The sequence below is a fragment of the Perna viridis genome, chromosome 7 (assembly GCF_037379345.1).
Source record: "Perna viridis isolate PV_CMFRI_1.1 ecotype Kerala chromosome 7, ASM3737934v1, whole genome shotgun sequence".
NCBI classification, from domain to species: Eukaryota; Metazoa; Mollusca; class Bivalvia; order Mytilida; family Mytilidae; genus Perna; species Perna viridis.
This window is the reverse complement of record NC_142451.1, coordinates 33696057-33714405: the sequence shown is the minus strand read 5'-3', so window position 1 is coordinate 33714405 and position 18349 is coordinate 33696057. Positions and strand designations below refer to the sequence as shown.

At 31.4% G+C, this 18349-nt stretch overlaps 1 protein-coding gene across 28 annotated transcripts in view; it reads right to left on the bottom strand.

Moving 5' to 3' along the window:
* The window catches only part of LOC148612394 (voltage-dependent calcium channel type A subunit alpha-1-like), a 136787-nt gene that overhangs the window by 71240 nt on the left and 47198 nt on the right, over positions 1–18349 (bottom strand). For 24 of the 28 annotated variants that reach the window (XR_015924380.1, XM_088593820.1, XM_088593823.1 and 21 more), the window contains exons 4-10: positions 17940–17984; positions 14127–14324; positions 10536–10641; positions 9230–9369; positions 3802–3908; positions 3165–3338; positions 1443–1666 (exon numbers count right to left, since the gene is read on the bottom strand). Coding sequence is in view for 27 of the 28 variants with exons in the window: in XM_088593820.1 (XP_088449946.1) it covers positions 1443–1666; positions 3165–3338; positions 3802–3908; positions 9230–9369; positions 10536–10641; positions 14127–14324; positions 17940–17984 (994 nt within the window). In the remaining variant the exon portion in view is untranslated. Of the gene's footprint in view, positions 1–1442; positions 1667–3164; positions 3339–3801; positions 3909–6407; positions 6500–9229; positions 9370–10535; positions 10642–14126; positions 14325–17939; positions 17985–18349 lie in introns of all 28 variants that reach the window. The other 4 variants (XM_088593811.1, XM_088593814.1, XM_088593822.1 and 1 more) reach the window with 2 other exon arrangements.

The following is an 18349-nucleotide window of genomic DNA, read 5'->3' as shown; positions in this document are numbered from 1 at the left end:
TTTTTCAACAAAAATCATGCTACATGTATGTGTACCCCACCTTTTCCATATGGTCGAAAATGGGAACATTCCATGAAACAGAAATTTGATATGGGACGGCAACCAAAACCTTTTAAAAGTTTACAAAGTAAGCCCATTTTATACAAAACCCTATACCATATTTGAAATTTTGAAATTCATTCATGCAGATGTTGTTAAAATTTTCAAGAGGAAAATTGTCTTTATCATATAATGAAAAATGGAACATCCTAAAAAGCTGAAAGTTGATATCATACAGCAGCCATAAATGGCAATGTCCCAAAAAGTTGATCTCGGACAGCAACCATAATGCCTCTAAATGGCCTCAAAATAAAATTACTTTCCACCATCTTGAATATGTGTCCATTTGAACATTCTCATAGACACTCTTCCTTGTTTTGCAACTCGATTTTAATATCATAAAACTAAAATTGTGAAATGGCATCATAAGTATTGGTATTTTGATTCAATTTATCTAAAAATTGTGAAAAAATTGCTATTTTTCAGTCTTCTATTATTAATTTGATGCCTCCACATCCTTCCACCAAAAAATCCTGTTGATATGTTTTCCATATACCTACTGTACACCTCATATGAAAATAATTTGTTGGTGGAAAAATGAAGAGGTTAATATTTTATCTAAAAACCAATGTAAATTAAGGCATTTTCCAAGAATTTCCACCATTTCAGACAAATTACCCTTATTATGACAACATAACAATATCACAGCATCATGTTTAAGAAAACTGAATTTTAAAAACACCTAATGTTCATAAAGTCAAAATTCTGAATGAAACAAAAATATAAAAATTTGGGGCAGATTGTGGCTGTTGTAGCCTCTACCTCTGTTGCCCCTACCTCTCTGCTTCAACCTATGCCCAATCTGTATACAGCCACATATCAAAGTTGAATTCAGTCCATTCTGTAGGAGTCCAGATAAATTCAGACAAACAAGGTTATTCCTTTATCACATCAACACACTGATTGGGTATAATATATTTCAAATGGACTTTGCAAATGTGAGATTAAAATAGTATGTTTGTAAGTAACATACAATGAAAATAGGTATGGTGAATATGTCTAAGAGACAACAACTCCACAGGATTGAAAATGTCAGCCAAAGGCCACCCATTGGTCTTCAATGAACAACGAGGAAACCCTCACACCACAAGACAGGTTGCAGCTGGCCAAATATCATCATTATATACAAGTACAGCAAAAGAGTTGCCCCTATGTACTCAAGTAACATAAAAATAAACTTAAGGTAAAAACGAATCAAGACTACGGAGGCCAGAAATTCCTGGGAATTGGGACAGGCACAAAAAAATGAGGCAGGGTTAAAGTACTTTGGTGTGATCAGAGCATGTAAAGATGATTCCTCTATCAGTATTAGAAAATTTACTGATACCTGTACTTATACTTACATAATATAATACATCTGTCCATCCTTCCATAGTGACACACTGAAACACTGTTATTATGGCATAACCGATGTTATCAAAACTAGTAATTCCATAATTGGGACCAACCCATGTCTCTCTACAGTCAGATATATTTTCTCTACATGTAAATCCACCTAAATAATTATCAGATCCTGCCTTTGAATCACATGGTCTTATATCTTGTTCATCACCTATGTCTATATTATCTGAAAAAAATAGAAATAAATTTTAATTTTATGACTCTTCATAACAGTACATAAATTATCAGTATAAATCCAACCATCAGTAAACTATTGACAATACCGAAAAGTCTTCCGAGACCAGAGTTCCACGTTGAACATACAAATGAAAAAAAAGGGCATTAATGGAACATTAAGTGATACCTGCTATCTGATGGAGAAAAAAGGGAGTGGCAAAATGTTCAAAATGGCCTAACTCCAAAATGTAGCCAAAACTACATTTTTGATTGCATTGAAAATTAAACATTATCTGTATTTTATGGTACTTAACAACTGTGCAATTTTTTTTTTAAATTAGTTTATCCATTCTCAAGATATCATCTGGAAACAGTAGGGGGACAGATAGATGGACAAACACTACTTTTTGAAGGGTATCGCATTATACCTGGCCACTTTGTGTGGTAGGGTTTTAAAATAAGCACATGCCATGTCTAAAGCCTTTTACAAGATGACCTTCAGACCTCAAAATCAATATGTGCCTTTGTTGAAAAATACAAGCCTGTACAACTTCCATCAATACAAGTTTCATTAAAATTCATGAAGACAAACATGAGTCTTGTTATGGAAATCAATTAAAGACAGAAAAAGGCCTCTATGAAAACATGAGATTAACCATTAAAACTGCTTACTCTGTCAGGAGACAAGCACAAAAAAAAGGTGGCAGGTTAAAATGTACTGATACCTTACAAATTTTATTTCGTGCACAGTTTGTACATTGCATGTCCACAGTATGATCTGACATTAAAGCTAATTGTGCTATATATTGAATTGAATTTTCATGTTAGTGATGTTTTATAGTTCTCAATATGCTGGAGATACCATGTCTATGTTTGTCATGCACTCCACTGATACATCAAAGTCACTTTATACAGCTGACTATCACAATCTTGAAAAACTCAATTTTTTTCAATAAACCTGTGATGTGTCATTTAAATTTTTCTTGATTCATGTGGAACCACAATAAAATAGCATAATCCCAAAGCCTGACTCTTTAGTTTTTTTAAATTTTCCAAAAAGTCTAACTCATAATAATTGAAAAGTTTCATCACTGATTTCATGAAACCTGTCTAAAATGAACACCTTTTGGATTAAAGTTTTTTTTTTTGTTTACACAGGTTCAAAATGCAATGACACATTCAACTGTACTACAATGCTACAGTTATTTTGTGCACATTGGAATATATATTAGGCATGACATAGTTGCTGTGAAAATAAGTTGTACTGACTACATACTAATTTTAACAAAGTAAAGTGATCATGTAGCAGAATAGTAAAGAAGTGGAATGAAAATTTATATTGGTAGCTGCCACACTAAGCACAGTTTTAAGACAATCCTGAAGGTCATTGTAAGCACAATAAAGGTATGGCTTAGCAGATAGTTTGGCATATAAATAGTTCCAGTACATACATGCAATATAGTTCTTTAACTTTTTATTATTGTCATTTTTACTGAAAAACATCATACCTTCATTGTTTGCATCATAAATTACTCCTAATTTGAAACAGGCAGAATGGAAAACACCAGAATAAAATTCTAATCCTACGATAGCGAACATGACTATAGCAAAAAGCACCAATAAACACACTTGTAACAGTGGGGCCATGGCCCTGATTATAGACTTCAACACAACCTGAAGACCTGAAAAGCAGAAAACAATCATAATATCAAGTTTGTGTGGTGATTAATAGCTTTTTTAGTAATAAAAAAAACTTCTGGATATCTACATATGTACAAAGAATGCTGTCACATGAAGAGAGCGACTTTTTACACATTGTTTTAATATCTCTTCTCATTTTCTCACTTGTGGCTTCTACTTGTATGAACTCTTTATTTCTTTTTTGGAACAGTGTTCATGATGAATTTCATAAATCATATCATTACATGATTGAAGAATTTTTACCAAGAAAAAGACAATAACAAATGTGGATTTTTTTTTTATCTTTTATGTTCAACATTGACAATCATAAATTATGTGTACCCCAATGAAAAATTGTCATATTAATTAAAATGTTCATTATTTTTATACAAGAATAATGTAAGTTCTTAAATATAAGACTTAATTGCATAGATGATAAAGAAATGTATAAAAATATATACATACTTGGAATTCCAGAGACTAATTTTAAGGGTCGTAAAACCCTTACGGCCCTTAAGGTCCGTAGATCTAAGGAATTACTACTGGTTGTACTGGGGTAAATGGTTATGAACCTAAAAAAAGAAATATCCCACAAAACCTTAAGGGTTTCCACCACCAAGGATGTATGTGGTATGTTAGCATGCTGAAATAAAAGCTTCTTTAATGAACATGTAATAAGAACAAAATGACATGCAATCACATCAACTTATAGTTAAAATTTATACTGACTTGAAACAAACACAAGGAATGTTTTCAGAACAATATCTTGTAATGTTTATTTTGCTTTCAAGTAAGATGAAATTGATAACCTATGTTGTGACAAAACATCATTAGCATCAAGAAGAAAAAGATGGAACTGAACATTTAAATTTAAAAGAAAAGGTCAGACAACTGTTTTATTTTCCAATATATAGGTCCAAACACAGTGAGGCATTCAATCTTATATTGCTGGACAAATTGCAATGTTAATGACTATTGTGTAATATATTGTAAATTCTTATAATTAGGGAATTAATGATGACTGTAAACAATGAAAAACTTCAAGAAGAGTAAACTCAAGCATGAAGTTTGTCAAATCAGACTTCAAATTTGATAAGAAAATTCAAATACATTGTAGCTCATGTGCATTATCAGTGTGTTACAAATACATTGTAGTTAAATAATGAGAAATGCCATGCAATTTTCATATAAATCATTCTTAAATTATGAGGACAGTTTTTAATCAAAGAAGATTATAGACTTGTCACCTATGTCCATAGATCAGTGACAGATTTTAACTCTTGCTAACAAGCATGCTATTCCTATAAGTTTCTAGAATAAATAGCAGAACTACATGTTGTACATGTCAACTAAAGATATTTCACTTTACGTAAAATAGGAGGCTTAAATTATTGATACATGTACTTCTGAACATGGCAGTATAAAATCTAAATATCACAAATTTTTTACTTCTATACTGTTATGATTAAGAATTCATTTTTTATTTATTTTATTCATGGTGGTCAAAGCATTATCAATGATTAGACAAGATCGGCAGGTCTGAATTCTAGGTAACAGTTGAATGGAATTCTGTTCAGCAGGTAACCCATTATCTACATGAACATGGATTGTAGTTCAGGTGAGCAATCGACCAATTATCAACATGAACATGGATTGTAGTTCAGGTGAGCAAATAACCCATTATCAATATGAACGTGAATTGTAGTTCTAGTGAGCAAGTAACCCATTATCAACATGAACATGGATTGTAGTTCAGGTGAGCAAGTAACCCACTATCAACATGAACGTGGATTGTAGTTCAAATGAGCAGGTAACCCATTATATCTACCGGTACCTGAATGTGGGCTGTAATTTAGATGAGCATGTAACCCATTATCTACATGAACATGTGCATTGTACAAATTGTATCCATAGGTAGTAATTTAGTTAATGATCGAAGTATCAATGTTCTTCTTTTCATTTCCAAACTGTATTATCTAAGAGACGAAGATGAATCATACTTGTAGCTCCCTTTACCAAAAAGAAATATGTATTCAATTATGTTTAATATTAAAATAATAATTAGAACTATTAATCTGAGACCCACATCTTGAACCATTCATAATTCCATCCATGAGCACCCCACTTCCTCCTAATATAATATTTGATGAATAAAAGCCTTTATAACAACGGACTATTTCCAATTTCAGAAATCCTGTTTATTTATCCTTACTATAATTCTATGCTTTACTGGAATGAATTGAAACATTTAAATTATTCACGAACTTATTGACATGTGTACTTATAGCACTCATTTTAGAAAATTCATCAGAGAACAAACTAACTAATGTAAAAGCTTCATGCATTATTATGCAATTCCAATCTAATTTGAACATCAATTATGTATAAAGAGCAGCTCTCTTCTCCATATGTTGTAATACTGCACAAATAACAGAAATAAATTGCGGGTTTTTACTGCGATTTGCAAGCCTAAATGCCCAAATTTTCAAGGTTGTGTGTAATTTGTTATCGGTGAGAGGTTTCCACCATTTAACTTGCTTTTCCATGAAGTGACATGTTTTTCTACTAATAAAGGAACATTATTTCCTAAAATGGATAAAATAAGCAATTACTTTAGGCTTTAATGCACAATATTTGACAGATATGAATTTGATGCCACAAGGAATGATAATAATGGATTTATTGAAAATATAATGAAGATACAAAATTCAGTTGCATTTACTGTTAATTGCTTATGATTTTTTTTACCAGTTTAATTGTCAATTTTCAATTCTTAAAATTCATAATGTCATGTCTGTATGTCTATTAAGGGGCACTATAGATATAATGGTAAAAGGAGACATGTCTGATTTCAACATATATTCACTGTACATGTAGAATGAATGAAACTAAGATTTTTGGAATGATAAATTACACATGCAAACCTTGTTCCTATCAAAATTAAAAAGATTTCTTTTAAGCTTACTGAATGGAAATCTAATGTTTAAGGGATTAGGATTTCACCAGCTGCGGGAAAATATCTAAAACCGCTACAAAATATGATCAGGGTAGGTTTCAAGGCAGTAACTTACTTTCAATACCAGTTACAAGTTTCAAAGGTCTTAAGACCCTCAAAGATCTAACTGCTGGTTGGTCGAAGGACGGAAAAACATATTCTATCAACCTGACAATGTTAGGACATGACCGATCAGTTTATATTTATTAAAAAAAAGATGTGCTTTTCCTATTAACTTACCAACCCTATTTTAGTAAACACTATTTTAGTTACAATAGTGTAGGCTAAAGTCTTTTTTGTCAATTTTGGAATATGCACTGTGAAAGTCATTTTTTTTTCTCCTATAGACTCAACATAAAAAATATTTGTAAAGTGAAAAAAAAATCCAAATTTACCAACCTTATTTTTTGCAAAGGTGCAATAGGAAACAAGCATATAACTTCTTTTTTTATCTTACAACTTCTGCTATGGTACATTGTATGTGCTACAGACTTATTTCTGATGGATGACCTGTTAACAAGCCTCTAGTGTTTAGATAAAATGATGTCCTAAGGAGGTTAGTATCAATTATTATAATTTTAACCATAGTGTGTACTTCATGTATGAAACCCAACAAACTTACACATCAAATTGTGCTGTGTACATTATAATATATGTTGTGATTTTTTTTTATTAATTTGTCATGATTTCAACATTTGTGAGTCCTCCTCATACAATTTTATTATTCCATATATAAAGTTAAGTTTCCAGACAAAACATGAATGTTTATTGTAAAATTAATTACATCAATATAATAAACAGAAACTTATACATGCAATTAGTAAAATGATTTGTCATTGGTTAAATCCTGGATGATACTCTTCTTATTAGCATTTAGTCTTTGGCATGAATATACATTGTATATTAAACCTACTTACAAAAATGCTAATCTTAAAATAAATAAATTCTATTTTATGAATATTTACCAAAACAAAATCATATTCTATCAGTGTCTTATATCTTATTTAATTTTTAGAATTGAAAGGCTGGTTTCAGTATTTTTTTTCAGAAAGCATGATAATGGTTTTTGTTTTCTTTTCATATTTTTTTAAGAAAATCAATTTTTAGCTCCATAAACTGTGCAAGTAGTCCTAAACATGAAATCAAAACATATTTATAATTAAATGTATGATACATATAGAATCATTTGCTTATTCAGGCTCATACAGCTACATTTGCAAAATAAAGGTCAAGCTTTCAGTAAAAAATCTACCATGAATGCAGACAAGTCAATAACCCTGGAAAAAATAATTTTTAAAGCCAGTAGTTTTGCCAGGAAATAAAACATCATCTATTTATGTACATCCACAATTGGATTTTAGGATCTCCTGAATTATTTCAGGACAATTATATATTTAAGGAAAGTCCTGAAATCAGAGTGTGGAGTTCAAGAAATATGAGCTCCTGAAATAAAATTTTGGAGGTCAAGACTATATGAGGAGCTCCTGAAATCAAAATGTGGAGGTCCATAAATAATTAAGGATCTCCTTAAGTAAAGATAATCTTAACTAATTCCACACCTCATAGGCTCATATTTCACGCTTGGAGTGTTCGTTTAAATTTCATGATAGGAGCATTCATTTTGTTTTGTACAATCATTATTTCTTTTATTCAACTATTATTTTTTATATTTTTTGCTATTACAGCTAGTTGAAATAGACCAGTTCCAATTTCAATACAAATCTAGCTAGGCTATTGAGTAATTTAAATAGCTCTATAGGTAAAAATCTGCCCTACATGATACCAATGTGTCCTACTTAATTACCATAGAACACCTGTGTGATCTTTTGGACATCGTCTTTTAATTTTGAATAGTTGTCAATTACGATGACCTTAACCTTTCAATTTGCCATCCACCATCATAACTGACAGCTATTCAAACTCAAAAAACATTATCCAAAGGTCACACAGGTGTTCTGAGGTAGTAAAGTAGGACAAATTGGTATAATGTAGGGTAGTTTTCTACCTAAAGAGCTATTTAAATTACTCACTAACCTACCTAAATTTCTCATGCAATTGGAACTGGTCTATTTCAACTAGCTGTAATATTTCTGGAATTTTTATTAAATAAGTTTTCTATCTTTTCATTCTTCATTATTTGTTAATATTATTATTTTTCATCGTTCATTTATCATGCATTTTAACACATGCTATGAGTGTTAGTTTATTGTGTGTTTGAACACACGCTAAGAGTGTTCACTTATTGTGGGTTCAAACGCATGATGGAAGTGTTCATTTATATGCGCGACTGAAACATTCGTTTTTCATGTGTTTGGTGAGTGTATCATGTCTGCAGGAAACCTCTCAAGGAGTGTAAATCTAAAGCATATGCAGGTTGTTAGTCAGAGGGAAATTTGTGGTGAAAGCATATATTAGCAAAAAGTAATGATGAACCAACAGTTCTCATTAAAAAATGTTGAATGTAGTTGCTTTGATCATCTAACCAGCAATGTTTTGTTTTCATTTCTTTGAAGATTTCATGGAGGACCTCAATTTGTGGAATGGGCCCTTCGTCATTCAACAAATGAGGGTCTTTGTCACATTATTAGAACATTTATGGACAATGAAATAACCTGTTCATCCATTGTCCCATATGAAATGTCCCATCATTCTTGGTGTATAATTCTAAATTGAGCTCCAACTAGGATGAACGTTACCCGAATAATCCCGTCCCTAGATCTCGGTATCCGTTTCTCTACTACTCTCGAGTGGAGTGATCGTAGGTAACCCTAATTTAACGATTGGATTATTCGGGTTAGGATGAACGACAGTTTTCTGACATTGTAGTGGGTACGACTATGGAAAGGGGAGTGAAACAACATGTTATTTACCGAAACCGGTACTGTTTAAAATACTTACCCAGTAACTACAACTACAAAATCCAATATATTCCATACATTTCGTAAATAAGAACCTCGATGTAAAACTAGACCTAGGGCTACAATTTTCAGCAGTGCTTCTACACAGAAAATTCCAAGAAAGTACACCTCTGTCGCTTCCTGAAAACAAATTAGGCAACATTTTATTATTTTTTTAAATTATCCGAGGCTCATCATCAAAAGCGGATCCTAGGGTAGGAGACTGGGGCAAGCCCCCTACCAATTATGCTCGAAAAGTTTAGTTGATAATATAGAAAAAAAAATAACAGCAACGATAAGTTTACTTGTGTATGGCAATCCAAGTTGACAAAAATCAATATTTTGTAATATTAGAAAATGAATTTTTAATATTACAAAATAATTTTTTTTAATATTAGAAAAGATTTTTTAAAATTAGAAATTCATTTTGTAATATTAAAAATTCATTTTCTAATATTACAAATTCCTGATTTAGTAATATTATAAAATATCACACATTTTGTGATATTACAAATTGAATTTGTAATATTAGAAAATGAATTTCTAATATTATAAAACCAATTTGTAATATTAAAAAAATCACTTTGCAATATTGCAAAATCAGTCACATTTTTTAATATTACAAAATGATTTTCTAATACATGTATTAAAAAATCGTAATTGAATACGATAAATCCATTTGCAACTATTAGAAAATAAATTTCTAATATTAAAAAAGGGTTTCGTGATATACGAAATCTAATTTGTAATATTAGAGAATGGATTTGTAATATTCAAAAATCATTTTTTAATATTAGAAAATGCTCCACTTTGGCTTGCCATACTTATGCACACTTCAGTATACACATTCAAGACAGTATTAGTAACTAAATCCTGTCCCTTCTATATGTCGTCTTTACAACTTGTTACGGTTGCTCGTTACAAGTCGGTATTAGAATTTTTGGGTGGTATAAGTCTTTCTTTTTTACTTCGTCAAATTTATTAAGGCATTTAAATATATTATTATAAACTCCATGTTCTAAACAGCTCTTATGTTCTTTAGACTTTGCACAACCACTGACTGTAATAGGACTCTAAGGTAAACTTTAAATTAAAGGATAAACCGAAACTTCTGATGAAACTTTAAGGTTCGGGACGATTCAGTAAAGGTAGATGATGACAAAACAAATTATCATAGCCCCATCCAGGAATGCACATCAATATACAGTATTTTAGATGATCCTTTATCAACTCAATTAGAGTCTTTTTGCGCAGTGATAGGGAAGATAACAATTTATTCATGTTAATATGTATGTTCCAATACTTACAAGTTGTACAGCCAATGGTGTTTTGTCATATTCTGGAAGGTGTTCCTCCAAGGCTAATACAATACAGTTAGCTATAATCGTCAGTAGTACCATGTATTCGAAAGGCGTATATACAGTTAAGGAAAATATATCTCCACAGTTTGAGTTTGGCTTCATTAATTTATTTAATTAAAACACTGTTAACTGACTCATTCGCTCACTCACTCACTTAAATTATACACTCACCATCCCATGCCAACAAGTTCTATGAAAACAATAAGACCTTAAGGATCAATTCTGTTTGCAGATATTAACTCTAATCATGTCGTAATAAAGTTGATTTAAAGGGTTAAAAAAAAAGCCAAAAGATGTATTACATACTTAATAGCATGCCATGCTGTTGAATTAGAAAAAAAAAACTGTTAATCTTGAGTGCAAGTGCATTGATCAATATATGTCAAATGGTTTGTTATTTACACTGTGATTTTATCTCTTTTATTGGGAAATTTTCGCCATTTGTCTGTAAAAACAACCATATCATTTTTTCTCAATCCAATAAAATCATTTATTCTTTGTTTTATTGAAAGAGCTATTGAACGAGCAACTATGGTAACCGGAATAACAATAAATTGGCGGTGTTTATATAAATACATATATGTGATGCTCATATTTCCAATTTCGTTCTTGGTTAAGCTAGAAAAACAATACCTAAAGCATCCAGACTACTACATAATTAGAGTTTGTGCGTATATTCGAACTCGAAAGTAAACGAACATGTTAGTACCTGCAGAAAGCTTTCACAGTAGGCGTCGGTAAAAGTGTCCGACCCATTTAATGCTTGTCGTTTCAACCATAATATACGTCTTAAAACTAATCAAATTCTACATTACAATTCAATAATTAGAGTTTGTGTGTATATTCTAATTCAATAGTACACGAACATGTTACTACCTGCAGAAAGCTTTCATAGTACGCGTCGGTAAAAGTGTCCGAACCATTTAATGCTTGTCGTTTCAACCATAAAATACGTCTTGAAACTAATCAAATTCTACGTTACAATTCAAAATTAATCATATAAGCGAGAACTGAACTCAATGGTATTTTATGAAAGGACAGAGCCAAGTAGTGCACGAATGGCATGTACAGGTATCTAGATGTGTTCTGTTGCATGTGACATCAGTATATGCTATGTGATCTCAACTACCTTAATGACTGTAAAAGGCAGCTTAAATCGGTAACTGCTAAACAATGGTTTTTGTAGAAATTCAATAAACCTTTCTCTTGACATTTCCAAGCTAGAAATAGAACGCCAAAACTGGAGATACGATAAATACAAAGATTGGTAAAAAATCTTGAAATTCATTTCCTATCATTGAGAATTGAAATACTCAAAAGAACATGTTCAGCAGCTGAAGAAACGAAGTAATTGTATTTTACAGAAAGCAAGTATTACACTATCGGTAAGCAGTCACGATGGAATAAAATAACTAACAATCAAGGTTCAAGGGTTCCTCGGTTTTCACAAAGATCTTTAGAAACCAATGTGCGCTTTATTGAAATGTGGCATTGAACTACATAGCTTTTCAGGACTTTTATCTACGCCCTAAAGCGTCGAAGTTGATGTTAACCATTTCATTTGTTATGGTTTTCTTCCTCCGTGTTATAGCAAATATACGAGCAACTAGGTGGGTGTCTTTAAGTATAACGTGGGCGCTTATCCTAACTGGTCAAAGCACCCAGATTGTGGAAACAGGGTTGCTAGATTTGCTTAAGTTCTGCATGTTTTCTTTAGATTTATTTTTTCTCCGATTTTCTTCATTTCCTTTGTCTTTTGACTTTCGAGATTTCGATTTGAAAATGGTTTGCTTTTATTTCAATTGCTTTTAATAAAGCCTACTTATTGCTATTTTGTAAAACACCATTTCTAAAAATCGCAAGTATTGTATTTAATTTAAACAGCGTATTTTGTTTACTCTCTAGTATAGTTCAAAGATCATCCCTTATACACACGTGCTTTTTTACAGTCTTGAAGGTTTGGAAGAGAGAACCGAGGTCCACCAATCAAATCAGGAACTTTGTGTAGAGTTTATTCTCGATCTTGAGGGTTATGAAGTATTTTGACATTAAAGAGCTAGTAAAGTGTCTGTAAGCTACGTTTCTTCGTCTGCCTGTGTTTGTTGAAAAAATACACGAAATGTATTTGAAGCTGAAGCCAATTAAAGCAGCATGTCTTTGTTTTAAGAGAATGGTTTCCATACGTAGAATGATGCTATTCCTGGTCAGGACACAGAATACAGACTAGTTTTAGTATGTTCAAAAGAATAACACCATAGATTCGTCTTCGTTAATACTGTTTGTAAGTTGGCAATTATAATATAACCATTTCCAAAAAGAATATACATTTTTCTATTCATTGTAATCATTTGTAAGACCGTATTTGCGCGGTGCTAATTATATATATTCTATAAGTTATCATTATTCAAAATCTATGAAGAGGCTGTATATATACGAATTCGAAATAAACATGTGAAGTCGTGTTTTGTCGACGACCCGAATGATTTATATTCGTTCATATGCCTATTTGTTCTGCAATACGACAATTAGGCCCTGAATAATTTATAAGGAAGAGAAAATATTAGTACTTGACTATGGATGTTTCTGGAAATGGATCGATATTTCTGTTGTGTATCTGATATAGAATTACAGAGCAAGATTTTCTGGGATGGATTTGTTTGGTATCAGATAAATTGATAAAACGTCGAGGAAAATGTTAAACATGCCTTTACTATCTGTCATAAATCTTTATGTATTTATACATGAGAATTCAGAAATCGAATTTTCAATTAGGTTTGATTTGTCTATTTCTGGCGAGACAACATTGCATAGGCAGTAAACAGTTCAGTTACTCTATGCATACCCAAGCATTTAGCATGTCTAATGGAGAGTGAAGGGAGAGAAAACCCATATTTGGTGATTTTAAAAACCTTCAAATCTGTATGCAATTTAAAGAATAAACATAATATATAACCAATCGCATAACTTATGGCAATAAGCCTAACATTTACAACATTTTCTGCAAGTTACATGTAATATACAAAGACCAAGTTTAATTTTCAAGGTTTGATTTTCCATTACTGGGAATGTTCTCTGTGACGTTAGTCGATTCTATCGGTCATTATCACTTCCCTGTACGCCTCCGATCTAGTTAGTTAAATTGATTTTCATGAAATGTCTTTTTCAAAAACATGGAATGAAAAGCTGATTGTATTTTTTTATCAAAAATATTGTAAGTCTTAGTTTGTAAATGGCGTATTGGGGGAGCGGGGGTGACTTTAATAAATAAAGAGACACCATAAATATATACAAGTTAGTAAATTGTTTAGTAAAAACTTATTATAGCTGGAACTTCTTCAAATTTAGCATTGTCGTAAGGATGAGAACAACAAACGAACAAATATCAATCTTCTAACTGCTCTGATTAAGTTATAAGCTCATGCACTTGCTGCGTTTCTCTATAACCGTGTTTTTTTTTACATTATATATATTACAATTGTATCTCACCATAACTGATCCATTAAAAAATTAAAATATTTAATTATGATAAAAGGATATCCCCATTCTATGATTATCTTGGCGTACTTTCTGATGAAGTTTTCTTCGCTGAAGATGAATAATGATCTAGAGTTGGAGCCTAAAGTTCCGGGAAGACTAAGGTTAGCTGCCTTTTTGGCAACATGGCGAATGTTTCCGTCGTACGGCCCTCCATAATCCCCGTCATCCAGACCACCACCTCCGCTCAGGTTGGCCATTCTGAAATGAAAAACATGGAATTATTATTATTTAAGTATGCTTTATATTATACTTTTTATATTGTATTTGTTATATTTGACGAAAGGACTTGGCCAACGTGCCACAGAAATCGGAAAACAACTGTCACTATATGTCTATCGATTGGACGTCGTGGAAAAAAGTTAATACATGCCCAAAATATATCATCCCACTGCTGACGCTTTGGTATTTTTTATTTTTTTTTTTATTTTTTTTTTTTTGCCGACATGTAAGAAGATCATAATAATGAGTGTATATACTGCCTATTAGAGTATACGTGACTAACTGTTTTTTTTTCACATTGAGATTTATATACCCTTCACCCAATTTTGTTAATGCTGAGTGGGTAATGACCTACTTAACACTTATCTACACTAATGTTTCCACCTTAGGTTTGATTCATAATTACTGTCAGGTATTATTACTAAGAAAATAAGGAGATGCATCTTGACACTATTATGCGAAATCAATAACTTAATTCAATATTGCAAGAAGACTGGCTCACTATAACATGCAGCCTAAGGCCACGACAAAGTTATTTTCCTGTCTTTTGCATTATTGGAAAGAAAACATAGTCTATATAACATACATCTTCGTTCGAAGCACGTAGTCAAATGTAGTTTTTAATTTAAGGGCATCTATGAACAGTTAACGTGATGGAAAGTATAAGTACTGCTGTGCTTTAGTTTTATTTCACATTTTGGGAAGATTCCCTAAGCCTTTTTTTTAAACATTATGTTTTTTTTCTGACTGCGAGCATAAAAACACTGACTGCAGCTTGATATTATTTTAAAATGTAGTCTAGTAGTAAAATTTGATTCAAAAATGGACAAATGGAACTATATGTACATGACCATATCCGCTACACGATAAAAATCTTCTACATGTATATGCAACTACAAATGTATAGTAAAACTTTTTTTTTCATATCTTTTGCCAGATTGAACGATTAGCGGGTTAAGTTTTCACTTTAGGTAGCGCTCAAAATTAAGTTTGATATCAATAGAAATCGAAAATTACACGTGCAATGAAGATAAACAATTCTCTAAATTTGTACGTAGTTCAGTAGAATAAAAGCTAAAATATATGCACTTAATCCAGATGAATTCCTCAAACAAACGAATATGAAGGCGGTTTCTATGTCCAAAGAGAAAGATCTTGTTGATGGGGATATTAATCGTCGTGTTTAAACCCGTTCATACTCTTTACTGGCTGATATATATTTTATATTTTACCATGTTTCATTTTTTATTTGTATGTTTTATTATTATTATTATTATTATTATTATTATTATTATTATTATTATTATTATTATTATTGTTGTTGTTGTTGTTGTTTTTGTTTTGTTTTTGGTTTTTTTTTGCATATGTTCTCATATAACCGACGCCATTCGAAACATTTGGACGTATCTTAAATACAAATGCGATAGTTCTTTGAACAGTAAAAATAAAAGCTACACGTATATCATATATTTAGATGAATGTAATGCGATTAGAAATCTAACTGAAATCTGAGAGTGGCAACAAAGATCAATGTCGATTCTTATTATTTATTTCTAATGCTAAGTTTTCATGACGACACTTGACCAAAATGAAGAATTTGCGTGATGTTCTATGAATGGAGCTCAAGGCTGCGTGATATGAAACTCCGAAGTCTGATCTGAAATTCATTTTTAATTAGCCTTTGCGACAAAAACGTTGACTTGCTAACCATCATGCAAGTTTTGTTAAGAAGTCAGCATTCCTTTATTTGTGGACCATTTGTCCTTGCTGTATAACAACGTCATCTGAATATTCTACAGACCGGAAGTGTAATTTAAACGAGCAATTCAAATGCTTAACACACTGTAAGTGTTTTTTTGGTAGAAATTTTTAGTTGATAATGGCTACACAGGGAAATGTCATCATAAAATATGCTGATAGTGCCAACCCAATAATAATGACTGGTTTATGATATTGACAATATATAGTCATATAGGTTTTGTCAAATAACATATCTGCCAGGAACAGTGAGAGGCACATATTAACCCAAGAGTTTGTTTAAATGTTTTAATGGGATATGAAATGGAACAAAGCCATTTATGTTTATCAGCACAATGACGTTTTTTTTTTTTTTTTTCCAATGTAAATCAAATGACGTTTTGAAGAAATCTTTTTTCATACGCTATTTAAAACGATTTGTCAGAATGTAGGTATTAACTCTTTTTATTCAGCATCAGCTACATTATACTTGGCCTTCGATCATTTGAAGATTTTTAACCTGTTAAAACATTTTTTTTAATTGAAAACAAGATAGTGGCCTAACAAATGCTTTGTTTATTGACACCAAATTAATCATAGGAATGTCACTAAATACGTAATTCTGTATTAAAACTATCGGGAATAAAGCCTACAAACTAAAGAAATAACGAGTTTAAGACACAATTCTCCCAATTGTCGACCTTAGTCCAAGCAATGGTGTGAATTTTAACATTTAAACGATTTATATTACTATGGAAAGATATACTTCTTTCAAAATACTCTGCTCCAGAAACATTACAAGTTACCATTAATTTCCAAGAAAGAAAAAAAAACATTTCATTCATTTACAACAATGGCAGTCTGATTAATTTCAGAGGTTTGTTTTATGAAATCGATTTACCAACTAAAGCGGTAGCATACCCGGCAAGACCCAATAAACAAACTCCATTGCCCAGATTGCCATTGAAAGTACAACCGAGTCAATACAGAACCGGAAGCACTTTATTTGCCTGCAATAATTCATGCACGATTGATCATAAGGTTGATTTGCTGTTTTCGATGCTGAAGTGTAAATTATAAGAGACAAGTTTTATGTATATATGAACATCAACTAGAATATTTTTTTATGTATATATGAACATAAACTAGAATATTTCAGAATACGTGAATAACCAAGATTTGAAGAAAAAATGCTTCGGGCAACGGCTGGCCTTTCCTGCATGTTGTTATCATTTCATACTGAGTAAAAATACTGTGCGGGTATCGTTGCCTTGGTAACAATTTCAAATTGAATAATTAAAAATACTGATTTATATCGAAACATAACTCGATTTTCGGCGAACACTGGTTATCTACTACGTGTTAAAACATTTTTTTATTCGTTGTGAAATAAATACTAACTTAATGACTTATTTCTTTGGAGTGAACCTGATAGATGGTCAGTCTGAGCAAATCATGTCACGAGTAGATGATATAATGATGGCATTTAGAGGGATTGGTATATGAAATACTTATTTGAAATCAATATATTTATCTTGATGGCAATTTAACTGGTTTATGTAAAATTATTCCAGACATTTGTCTTCGTTCGTCTTTAAAGCATATCCAGGGAACCGGATAGAAACTTTATAGGATGTATAGTATAATTATATCGACCTGGGGTTTCTTCCGATACAGTCTAAAGCTCTACATTTGTTTATGCATAACAATTCTCTTGGAATACAAGCCCAAGAAAGTTAAAGAAATGATTGAATTTAAGAATATTCTATAGAAAACCGAATTTCTAATTTTGAGTAAATTTTTTGTTCAATAATGAAGTCGTTATTCTAATAACGTCAATGAAAGTAGTATGCCTACCTAGTCCGCGATCTTATGTCTAATTCTATGTCTTGGACTGAAACGCTAGAGAAAAAAGTTACCAACTAAAATAAACGATAAAACAAAACAAAACAAAATAAAAATAATACGGAAAATAGTTTCAGAAAAAACAAAATTATTGTACGCGTTCTGTAATAGCCAATACACTAAAATTAAAATACTGTATTGTAGCTTTAAATCACCTCAATTTGAACTTGAGGAATTTTATAAATGAGAAAAAAATATGGGCCTTTTATGTAGAATAATTGCAAGCGAAACATCTTGCAGTTGAAATATATTAATATCTGTATGTGAAGCATCTGATATTCTAATCGTTTAGGTGCATGATACAGACTTTCTTTACTAAATACTAGTATTTAATAAGTAAATCGAGGAACTATCAAACGAAG